General features: G+C 35.1%; 1 protein-coding gene across 1 annotated transcript in view; it reads right to left on the bottom strand.

The window, feature by feature from the left end:
* Positions 1 to 9,359, bottom strand: part of LOC107583465 (synaptotagmin-like protein 2) — a 13,607-nt gene extending 4,248 nt beyond the window's left edge. The window contains exons 1-13 of the mRNA XM_016269669.1: positions 8,886 to 9,359; positions 6,991 to 7,136; positions 6,660 to 6,741; positions 6,483 to 6,528; positions 6,317 to 6,356; positions 4,059 to 5,687; positions 3,748 to 3,833; positions 3,482 to 3,586; positions 2,385 to 2,557; positions 2,195 to 2,297; positions 1,943 to 2,104; positions 1,708 to 1,783; positions 1,486 to 1,585 (exon numbers count right to left, since the gene is read on the bottom strand). Of these exons, the coding sequence (XP_016125155.1) occupies positions 1,486 to 1,585; positions 1,708 to 1,783; positions 1,943 to 2,104; positions 2,195 to 2,297; positions 2,385 to 2,557; positions 3,482 to 3,586; positions 3,748 to 3,833; positions 4,059 to 5,687; positions 6,317 to 6,356; positions 6,483 to 6,528; positions 6,660 to 6,741; positions 6,991 to 7,136; positions 8,886 to 9,013 (2,876 nt within the window). The 5' untranslated portion in view covers positions 9,014 to 9,359. The remainder of the gene's footprint in view (positions 1 to 1,485; positions 1,586 to 1,707; positions 1,784 to 1,942; positions 2,105 to 2,194; positions 2,298 to 2,384; positions 2,558 to 3,481; positions 3,587 to 3,747; positions 3,834 to 4,058; positions 5,688 to 6,316; positions 6,357 to 6,482; positions 6,529 to 6,659; positions 6,742 to 6,990; positions 7,137 to 8,885) is intronic.
* Between the last annotated feature and the right edge of the window lie 1,806 nt (positions 9,360 to 11,165).

Raw genomic sequence — 11,165 nt, 5'->3', positions numbered from 1 at the left:
AGACTGAAATATTTTAATTTAAATGTATTTTTAAATGCTTTGCATTGTGCAAAATTATCACAAATTATTACTAATGCTTTGTTTAATGGTATGTCTCCTCATTTACAGTTAGAGCAATGATGTGAACATGAGTTCCATCAATGGCTCCAGTAACTCCAGGAAAGCCCACAATCCTCACAAAAGTTGTTTTTGCAGTATGGTTTGGCGGTCAGTTGAAAATTTAATAAACTGCCATATAGTAGTGGCCAAAAGTGATGTCCGGCCTAGGAAATTTGACATTTTCATCCTTAATTTTTTTTTTAAATGTGCAAGATTTTGTAAGCATATTGCATAGTTGCTTAGTCAGTTGTTTTATTTGTGATAATAATGCACTGAAACAAGTCAAATTTTGCGGTCATAATTTTTGGCCATGCTATCATACAATGACATTATGAACACATGCAAAAACAAGAGGACCAATGAAATGTAAATAACGTATGTTGTAGTCAATGTGCCAATGTTGCCAATTTAGTGATTTTGTCACTAGATTTAGTGACTTCCGCATCCCTTTAGAGACTTTTTTCAAAAACCTCCCTTACGAAAAAAAAAAATTTAATTACTACTTTCATGTCTGCTGTTAAGAGCATTGACTTGTTGAGTGGAAGAGGTTATTAAATTTTTTACTTTATCATTTAAAGTTTTTATCAAAAAATACTTTTTGATCTTTACAATTAAGTTTGTATCGTTTTATCAACTCCATATTATCATATAAGTCCAATATATTTTCGCTGGAAAGTGTTTGTCGTCTCCTCTTTTCTGCCATCTTATTACTCCTAACTAGGTTAGGAGACCTCTCCAGCTCTCTTAAATAATTTAGGAGCTGAGACCTCTTTTAACACTTAGGAACCTTTATGAATCACTCTTATTCTTAAGTCTAGGAATAAGAGTAAAATTACGTCATTCTTAGAATTTTGACACACTTAAGACTAAACTTTTACTTTGAGCGGCTTTATACATACGGACCCAGGTCATAATTCACCCCAAAATCAAACTAAAGAAATAAGAAATTGTATTTTAAAAAGTAATTATATTTTTTACATTTAAATATTTTTTTTAATAAAAATGTATTTGATAATTTTTCCTTTTAATTGCACAATATCATTTATTTTTTTCTCCTTCTTTTGATTCCGGGGTGAAATAAGAAAAAAAAAACACTATTAAAACATTTGGTGTGACCATGTGTAAAATGAGTTACGGTGAAGTTAGTTCCGTATTTACTTTTGTCCTCTAAACCAAACAAAATGAATGAAATAGGTCATCTGGGTTATTTCCTTTCTTCTCAAGTCATTTTGATAAGTCATTTTGATAGTTGACAAAAAAAAAACATGACACTTCAAACATGACAATGAGGAAGCGTGAGAGAGGGAGAGAGAGAGTTAGAGATGGAACAATGGCTTTAGCTGCTTTGAAAGTCATGTCCGTAACAGATGACAGGCACACCCTCACCACTTAACAAAAGAATCGACTCCCTGAGGCTTCAGGCGACGTAATTCTTTTGCCTCCCGCAGCCACACATGAATCTCCCCAGTGCAGTTCTTCGACCCACCTGAAATCAAATGACATGTTTTAGAGCAAATACAGCTTGTTTGTCAAGAGCTGCATGTCTAAACTTAGGTTTACAAAATGATATGAAATACACAGACGCAACATCAATATTTGAAACTGTACCGGATTTCGGAGGAACATATTTCAGTGAAACGGATAACAATCCATTAGACTCTTGCGATTCTTGATTTTCGGAGGTCTATAATCAAAAGAAAATATAATACACTGTTATAACAGAGAACTAGGTTGAACTGAGATATCACTTTATATGAAAGAACCTACAGGCTCTGTTCCAAAACACAAAATCATTTAAAAGTATGTTTTTCATCTAATCACGCAATCATTTTAGGCAGTGTACCTTTGGTTGTAGGTTGTACCATGTGAGGGCCTCATGTCCCCAGTCCCAGGTCTTAAAACTGATCTCAACCTGCCCCAGGAACACATTTCGGCCCCTGGAGTCATTGTGCCACACGGACAGATTCAGAGTCTTATCCGGCAGCTCTTCACGCTTCACTTTGTACTGATTAGAGATTTACAGTACAGATAAGATGCAAGGTTATATTAAATATAAATATGATATTGTATTTTAGTGTCACAGAGAGAAACATACTCTCAGAGATTCAACATAAACTGGATTCACGGTCCGTTTCTTAATGGAAGTTTTCCTTTTGCTGCGACGTGACTTGTCTGGATAGAGGTAGGTCTTCACATAACTGAAGATAGATAGATAGATACACAGACAGTCAGATAGATAGATAGATAGATAGATAGATAAGATTCTTTTTAGGTTGAGAACTCACGGGTCAGTGCGTTGTTTACGTGGATTAGCTATGGCCAGATCCTGGCATTGTTCTATCATGATAATGAGCTCTCCAACAGGGCTGTACATCATTGCAAACTCCACAGAGCCCTGCACTTCAACATTCCCAAAATCCCCTGCGTCGCTGTACACACTCAGCAAACTACCGGTGTGCTTATGGGGGGAAAAAAAACAAGATAAATCTCTTGAACACCATCTTTTTTAATTGGGGACTTTTATTGCCTTGTACTTGGATAGGAAAGTGAATGATGACAGGAAAGGGTGGGAGAGAGAGAGGGGAATATGGGACTGGGAAATGACGCAGTCTGTACTTGAACCTGCGCCCCACTGGAGCACAACGGCATTTATGTGTCTAAGCACATGCTAGACAGCAAAACATAACAACATTCAATGTAAAGCAGATATTTTATACCACTTAAGGGCTATTTAAATGTGTTCAAAAGTGTTTTTAGATGTTTCGATTAATTTCGGATGTTTAAAGGGGTCATATGATGCTTTTTTTAAAGATCATTATTTTGTGTATTTGGTGTAACAGAATATGATGACATGCTTTAATGTTCAAAAAACACATTATTTTTCAAATACTGTACATTATTGTAGGTCCTCTATGCCCCGCCTCTCTCAAACGCTTCGTTTTCTACAAAGTCCCTCCTTCCGACAAGCGCAGCCTGCTCTGATTGGCCAGCTGACCCAGTGGGTTGTGATTGGCCGAAACACTGCAAGCACTCGTCGGAAATGTAACGCCCCTTACCATAATCGCGAGCTTCATCTTTCAAAATAAATGTAAAGACAGAGCCCGAAAGGGGAACAGAGTCGCGTGACAGACCCAGTGATGAAGCTGGTATGTGTTTGCAGTACACAAGCCACGTATGACCCCTTTAATATCCAGATTCATCCTCTTATTTACTTTAACTGCTATAGCTTTATGGTGCCTCCCAAACAGGTCAACTTTGGCGCAACCATAAATTTAGGCTGGAATTACTTATAATAAACTGTTTATCAGCTAACTGACAAGTTCAGACAAGCAATGGCAAACTGGCCTTTAGACATCTTTAAAAATAAAAAGGTCCAGCTCACATCAGTAAGAGACAATGCGCTAGCCGAATAGCCTTTTCTGCTAGAGAGATCTGACCCACAGCTGGAAAGTGAAGTATCATCATCATCTGAATCAACTCCTTCATCCTGTAACATAGAAGACAATATAAACAAAAATGGCAAAGCAAAACATAAGGTTACTTTGACAAGTCAAGCAACTTACTCTGATCAACACTGCACACTGATGAAATGATATTTCAAGTGCTGCAACAGTATAAATTAAATTTGCAGGATGAACAGTAGCTCACCTCCCAAGCATCTGCAGTGTAGGAAGGAGTTTTAGAAGGTGATCCCTTAAGTAAAGCCTCTAGATCTGACACTCCGTGTTTTTGTCCTAAAGAAATCAAAGAATAAAGCTCAAATAAGATATAAATCCATGTATATCTACCGGAAGAAATCTAACAGGTTAAACCTGAGCTTAAGTGAACAGATACAATACAGGGAGTGTCTCTCTCATATATCAGGCCTTGAGGGCACTTCAGAAATCAGATACGCCATTTTCACACTTCAAGCTAACAGGCTGAATCAGCCTCTAATATTAGATGTCATGATCATTTACCTTTCATTTTTGTTGGATCTGGAGATTCAGATGGCATAATGACTATTGTAGGAACCGTATCATCTCTAGTCTCCTGCTTTGGCTCCTGAACGGTGATCTTCTGCAGGACGGGTGGTCTTGCCTTTTGAGCTCTTGCCAGAACACTTAGTAGAATATCTGACTCTGTCCTCTGCTCGGTTTCAGCATTGTCCTCCTCATCCTTCATCTTTGAAGAACCTTCACCCAGTCCAGCAACATCTTCACTTGTAGGTTTATCAGGTTGAATTGGTTCAACAACAGTTCTGTGGATATGTTTAGTGTTAACTTGCACTCCAGCATTTCCAGTGTGCACTAATTTCCCATCATCTGTCATTGAAAGATAGTCTTGGCTTAATTCTGCTAAAACTTGACTCTTATTGTTAGTGTCTTTTGGTAGGTTCTGATCATTTGATGACTTCATCTTTATTTTTTCTTTCTCTTCATGCGCATCAAGATATCTTTGCACAGTTTTGTCACTGATGCTTGGTTTTAAAGGTGGTGATGACATTTTGGAATCTTCTACCACACTTATATCAGCTGTTTTACTCTGCAACAGCTCATTTTTATTAGGTGTTTTCTTTTCCATTTCCACTGGTCGGTCATTGCCAGAATCACTGGAAGCATCTTTCCCCTGCAGAGTGTCAGAGGGAAATTCATCAGAATCCATTTCAATCCCCCATTTTAATGACTGACTTTGGGATGCTTTTTCAGCAGAACAATGCTTATTGATTTGTTCCTCACCAGCTACACACTCAACTACTTGATCTGTATCTGTCTCAGCAAGTAAACCAGCGCTTACATTTTTCGCTTCACCTCCCATCCTGTCTGAACTTGCCTCATCATTAAGAATATCTCTGGAGACCATCTTTCTCTTATCATGCTCATTAGTAGAGTCTGAGGGATGCAGTTTATCGCTCTCAGACTCTCTAAATGTACATTCAGCTGAACACTGCTGATCTCTGCATGTACTATCTTGGAAAGCATTAGTATACTTGTTAACCTTCTCTGAAGCTTTGTGATCTGAGTGCCTAGTCAATTCTGGCCCATCACTGGTGAAAACTAAGGAAGTCTGTGGTTGATTCTGAAACTCAGTTGATGAACATCTTTCTAAGAAAACATCTTTAGGTTCAGCTTGAGATACATTTTGAAATGATGTTTGATCCATGAAATTTAAAGACTGAGGCTCTATGTTTGGACTTGATGTGTCCTGCTTCTTTAAGGCCTCTGTATTCTCAACATGCAATTTTACCTCTTTTTGATTAGGCCCAACACTATTGCTTTCATCATGCACAGGTTTCACTGTGCTCGGTTCGAGGGAGATCTTCACCCAGTTCTCTTCAAATGATTGGTCTTTCCGTAGTGCTGGAGGGAGTGAAACTTTTCTCCTCGGCTCTGGTTTTGTTGCATGTTTTGTGGTGCCTCTTTCAGGTTTAGTGTCTTGAAGTGCACTGAAGAAGGGAAAAACTGTTGTTGTTTGTTCACCAGAGAGCTCTTTGGGTTGTGCTTCTGATGAATTGCGTTGTGGGTCAGTGCCATTGAGGACACGATTGCCATCAAGTTCTGCTCGTAGTTTTTCTCTTCTCCCAGCTATTCGCGGAACAGATGAAGTCTCTGTAAACACAGATCATTAAACAAGTGTTTTTTTTTTTTTTTGGTTGTTGTTTTTCTTTTGTTTTTTTTTCAAATATAAACTACCATTCAAAAGTTCGGTTTTTTTTTTTTAAAGAAAGATGCATTTATTTGATAAAACAACAGTCCTGAAAAAAAGGCCAGTTTACACAAAAATATTAAATATTAATATGAAATGTTTCTTGAACACCAAATGAGCATATCAGAATAATTTCAATGGATCATGTGACACTGAAGCCTAGATTAATGATGCTGAAAATTCAGCTTTGCATCACAGGACAAAAATTCTATTTTAATATATATATATATATATATATATATGTGTGTGTGTGTGTGTGTGTGTGTGTGTGTGTGTATATGTATATGTATATGTATATATGTATATATATTAAAATAAAAACAGTTATTTTAAATTGTAATAATACTTCACAATATTACTGTTTTTGCTGTATTTTTTGACAAATTATCGCAAACTTCATGATCATATTTAAAAATCTTACCAACCCCAGATTTGAACAGTATTGTAATGCTCTACAAAACATTTGTGATTGCTCAATGACTAATTTATATTAAAAATTAAATCCATGTTTATTCATGGGATTAAAACTCACCACTATCCATAAAGTCATCATCAGTATATTGATGATAAGTCTGTGAATAAATAAAGATAAAATAAAATGAAATTAAATAATAAAAAATGAAATCAAATAAAAATTAAATTCTGGTCTTACATTCTAAATATTCACAGAAAAATAAAATATATAAATTGAGACAAACCTCTTTACTAAGGGCTGGATGAATGAATCTAGGGTCAGCTGATGGTCTACAGTGGACAGAAAAAAAATATATCATTACTTGTCCTGGATTAATCTATATACTAAAAATGTACATATTGAAAATCAATCTAAAATTCATTTGGTTGGCATGTCAGTGCTGTAAAATAAAGGCCATTACTTTGAAAGTGTGTTGTGATCCTCCTTTCCATTCTCTTTGTTCTTGTCTAGTGTATCATTCAGGAACGGGTTGAGTTTATGAGCTGAGTTTAAAAAGAAATGGCAAATATAATCAGTTCTGACATATCCAAAACTGTTTGATTCAAACCTAGATGCAAAGTAGTTCATATTCACTTAACAGTGAAATCAAGTTTCACAGTTACAGTAGCTAAGAGCAATATGTATATATGACTCAGTCAGAATACAAAAGTTTGAAATGACAGACAGGTGTGGTGTATGTACTCAAAGATAACAGCATGAGCTCAATAAGGAAGGCATGAACTCCTGCATACCTGCTGTTTTCTTCCATCTCATGGAGGACCTCACCACTGATGTGACATCCGTCTGCTCTCCGTATCGCCTGACCTTGAGCTCTTCAAACCACTCACCTGTCAAAGTCCTCAGCTGCGTAAGGTCAGGGACTGACTGCCTCAGTTTCCTGATATGTCATAAAAAGCACAAACAGGGTTCACCCAAAATGACATTTCTGTCATAAAATACCTTCTAAGTTGAACAGAAGAAAGAAACTCTTATAGGTTTGGAACAACCTGAGGTGGAGCAAATGACAGAATTTACATTTTTGGATGAACTATCCTTTTGCAAATGCAGAACACATGTTATTTTCACTACATATGGGTCAACAGATGCTCACACTTGGTTTATCATAACAACAAGCTGAAGTATGGCAGCAACATATTTACAATTTTAATGTGCCAAATGCCAACTGACACCACTGCTGACAGTTTTGGATCAAATTCAGCGATTTTCACTATATTAAATGCAGCTATTTTAACAGTAATATTTTTCTCAAATACCAACATGTTTAGATATATACAAATGCCAACACTCAAATAAATACATATATACATTTTTTTTAAATTAGTAAAATGAATTAAAATACTTTAAAACTTAAAATTGTATTAAAATTTAAATAAATTCAATTAAAATGTATTTTAAATAAATAAATATCCAGTAACTTCCTAAAAACGTTCATGGGGAAAAACAGGAAAATACATCATCAGTACATGTGTTTCAGTGGTAAGCATGCGTACACTGTAAAAAAAAATCTGTAGTTTTTACAAAATAATTTTGGCAGCTGTGGTTGCCAGAATAATTTTGTAAAAAACACAGAAAAACTGTAAACACATTTACGGCCAAAAACTGTACATTTTACAGTATACAACTGTAATTTACAAACAAGAAAATTTGAATGTAAACCAGTAAATTCAACAATGCACACTGCTATTAAAATCTGTTTTGTACCTTTAACATACTGACAACCACCATAATAATGCAGGTGGTAAAAGAGAAAGCCACATGAAGAATCAAAGCTCATCACAAGTAGCTTCGCCACAAGCAGAAGTATATACTAATATATAGAGGGTGGTAACACACATGCTACTTAAATAATACATTAAACTTTCATTAAACAACAGAAGATGTAGCATAAAGCCCAAATATACATAACTAACATCAAAAACTATTTAAAAAAACATGATTATTTTTAAACAAAATACTTTCAAATGTGGATTGCCATGCAGGGAATTCTGGGAATGTCAGTTTACAGTTTTTGACTGTAAATTATACATTGATTTGTTATTTTTACTTCTAAAAACTGTAAAATTAACAGCATTTTACTGTAAAATTGTATGTCTGGTTAGATATTTCATCACAAGTAGCTTGGCCACAAGCAGAAGTATATACTAATATATAGAGGGTGGTAACACACATGCTACTTAAATAATACATTAAACTTTCATTAAACAACAGAAGATGTAGCATAAAGCCCAAATATACATAACTAACATCAAAAACTATTTTAAAAAACATGATTATTTTTAAACAAAATACTTTCAAATGTGGATTGCCATGCAGGGAATTCTGGAAATGTCAGTTTACAGTTTTTGACTGTAAATTATACATTGATTTGTTATTTTTACTTCTAAAAACTGTAAAATTAACAGCATTTTACTGTAAAATTGTATGTCTGGTTAGATATTTTACAGTTTTTCCCTGTATATAGTACGGGAACTTACTGTTAACCTATTAACAGTTTTTTCCGTAGCGTTTTTACAATATTTTACAGTTAAAATTACACTTATTTTTTTACAGTGTACTTGTACAATACATACAGCTCCACATGAACTATCCTGCAGACTGCAGTGAAGGTCAAGCAACCATTTCCTACCTGACTCGTCCACTCTCCAGTCGTTTTAAATCTTCATCTCTCAGAAGCACTTGACGGATGGCTGCCTCTTCCTCAGCAGACAGAAAGCTCAAGTCAATCAATTCCAGTGCACTTTTTGATTGTTTCATCCTGGTCGATAAAAACAAACGCTTTCCAGCAGCCGAGAACTTTTCCCCAAGGTTCCAACAAACCGCCGCGTTTACCTCAAATCAGAAATGTGTCAACCCACGTCCAATCCTTATGAATCCGCGACTGCACAGGTACCCTCAGATGTGTTCAACTGCTTTCGAGTGATTGAGGAAGAGGAAGAGGGTTGCTGCGACTTTTAACGCGCGTGTCACAGTCACTCACATTCACACGGGGTAAAAAAAAATGTCAACATGCCTTCTATCAACATTCAGTTTGAGAATAGAGTTAATGTTTCCCTAAGCATGTCCTTCAGGGGTAACTTAGTTTCCTAAACCACAACAAATAGAAGTGAAAAATAATGTTTCAATAATGGTAATTAAGCTAAAAAGAAAAAAAAGACATAAAACTTACAAAATATCATTAAGAATTATGCATTGACATTTACTCATGAAGTCCATTATTATGTTATGAATCAAAAATGAAAATACTTCTCTGTTTATTTTTCCTCATCCAGACATAAAACTATTAAGCAATGTGCTTTTGTGCTGGAAGACACACCTAATTCATGTTCCAACATGCTTTTCTGCTGTAAAATTGTATGAAAATGGCAGACCAAATGAGAAGTAGAAGGGTTGAAGACCATCAACGTCAAGAAGGAAGATGACAAGATTATATCATATTTCTTCTGATGATAATGTTTGTGGTTTCCTGTTACTTGGTTTTGTGAGTTTTCACACAGGAGATTAGAGACATATTAATGTATGCTTTCTGATTTTGGAGGCCATTTTGTAAAGACGCAAGATTTCAGAGCTCAGAATTTATATCTCTTGGATTCTTTATAGGTGTGCATTAACAGTTGACTTTGGTGTGTTGCTGAAAGCACAATGTTGACCCACACCACACCTTTTAGATAAATCTTTTGCAATGTCTTGTAATCATTTCCTGAATATCACACAGATAGTAAGAGCCCAGCTGCTGAAAAAAAAACCTTTTTTGCTTATTGAAATGGGTTGGCTGTAGTAAACATCAGTAAAAACATATCACTCAAACACCAGTAGATGGCAGTAATTACTCAACAAAAGCACATAAGATAACTGCTGATCATTCTGTGTGTGTGTGTGTGTGTGTGTGTGTGTGTGTGTGTGTGTGTATACTGGTTTATATATCCTGGTGGGGACTTAAGCCTGACTTTTGTGGTCCCCACAGGTAAAAAAACTTATAAATCATACAGAATGAAGTTTTTTGAAAATCTAAAAATTTAATAATTGATATAGTATGTGTATAGATACATACATATAATGAGTCTTAGATCATTGTTGTGCAAATGTTTTCAGTATTTTAATCAAATAAAATATATTAAGACCATAATAAAGAGAATATGCTCCATATACACTACAATATAATATAATAATATTGTCAGATAAATTTATATAAAACGACAAAAACAAATAATTATAAATATTAAAATATATACTATATATATACATATATAATATGAATTTTACACACACACACATGTAACGTGTCTCAGTTCATTAATGTAGTCAAGATAATAGTCAAAACAATTACATAGCCTTGTTAAAAACAAACATGAGTTATATTAATCAGATACATTTATATAAAAATGTTAATAAAAGAATAAAGTCTACACATACCAGAATTTTATATTTGGATATATATTAATATAAAATACGTTGTGTAATAGTATTGCCTGTATACACACAACTATACAATACTCCTCAAATACACCAGAATATTATATTTATATTACTACGTGTACTGCGTTAAGCTAACTGGGACTTGTTATAGCACTTGTATATCATTGCTCTTGTGTTGATTTTGATTGCTTCCATTGTCCTCATTTGTAAGTCGCTTTGGATAAAAACGTCTGCTAAATGTAAATGTAAAATTATATTACACAAATATAAAATATATTATATTATTGCCTGTATACACACGACTAACAACGCATCACTCCTAACATGAGCAAACTACACTTGTTGGTGTGTCGCGTTGCTCTTTGTTTTGTCTGTAACCCATAGGCAGGTTTGTATTTACATCACGTGTCTGCAGCAGAAAAGCAGTGTGTGAGGTAACCGTACAGCTCTGACGTCGTTTACAACTCTCTCTCCTCGCGCCGCATCCGCCACA

This window comes from Sinocyclocheilus grahami, unplaced genomic scaffold, assembly GCF_001515645.1.
Source record: "Sinocyclocheilus grahami isolate Dianchi unplaced genomic scaffold, SAMN03320097.WGS_v1.1 scaffold54.1, whole genome shotgun sequence".
NCBI classification, from domain to species: domain Eukaryota; kingdom Metazoa; phylum Chordata; class Actinopteri; order Cypriniformes; family Cyprinidae; genus Sinocyclocheilus; species Sinocyclocheilus grahami.
Note: the sequence above shows the minus strand (reverse complement) of the source record. Positions and strands in the feature narration are given on the sequence as shown.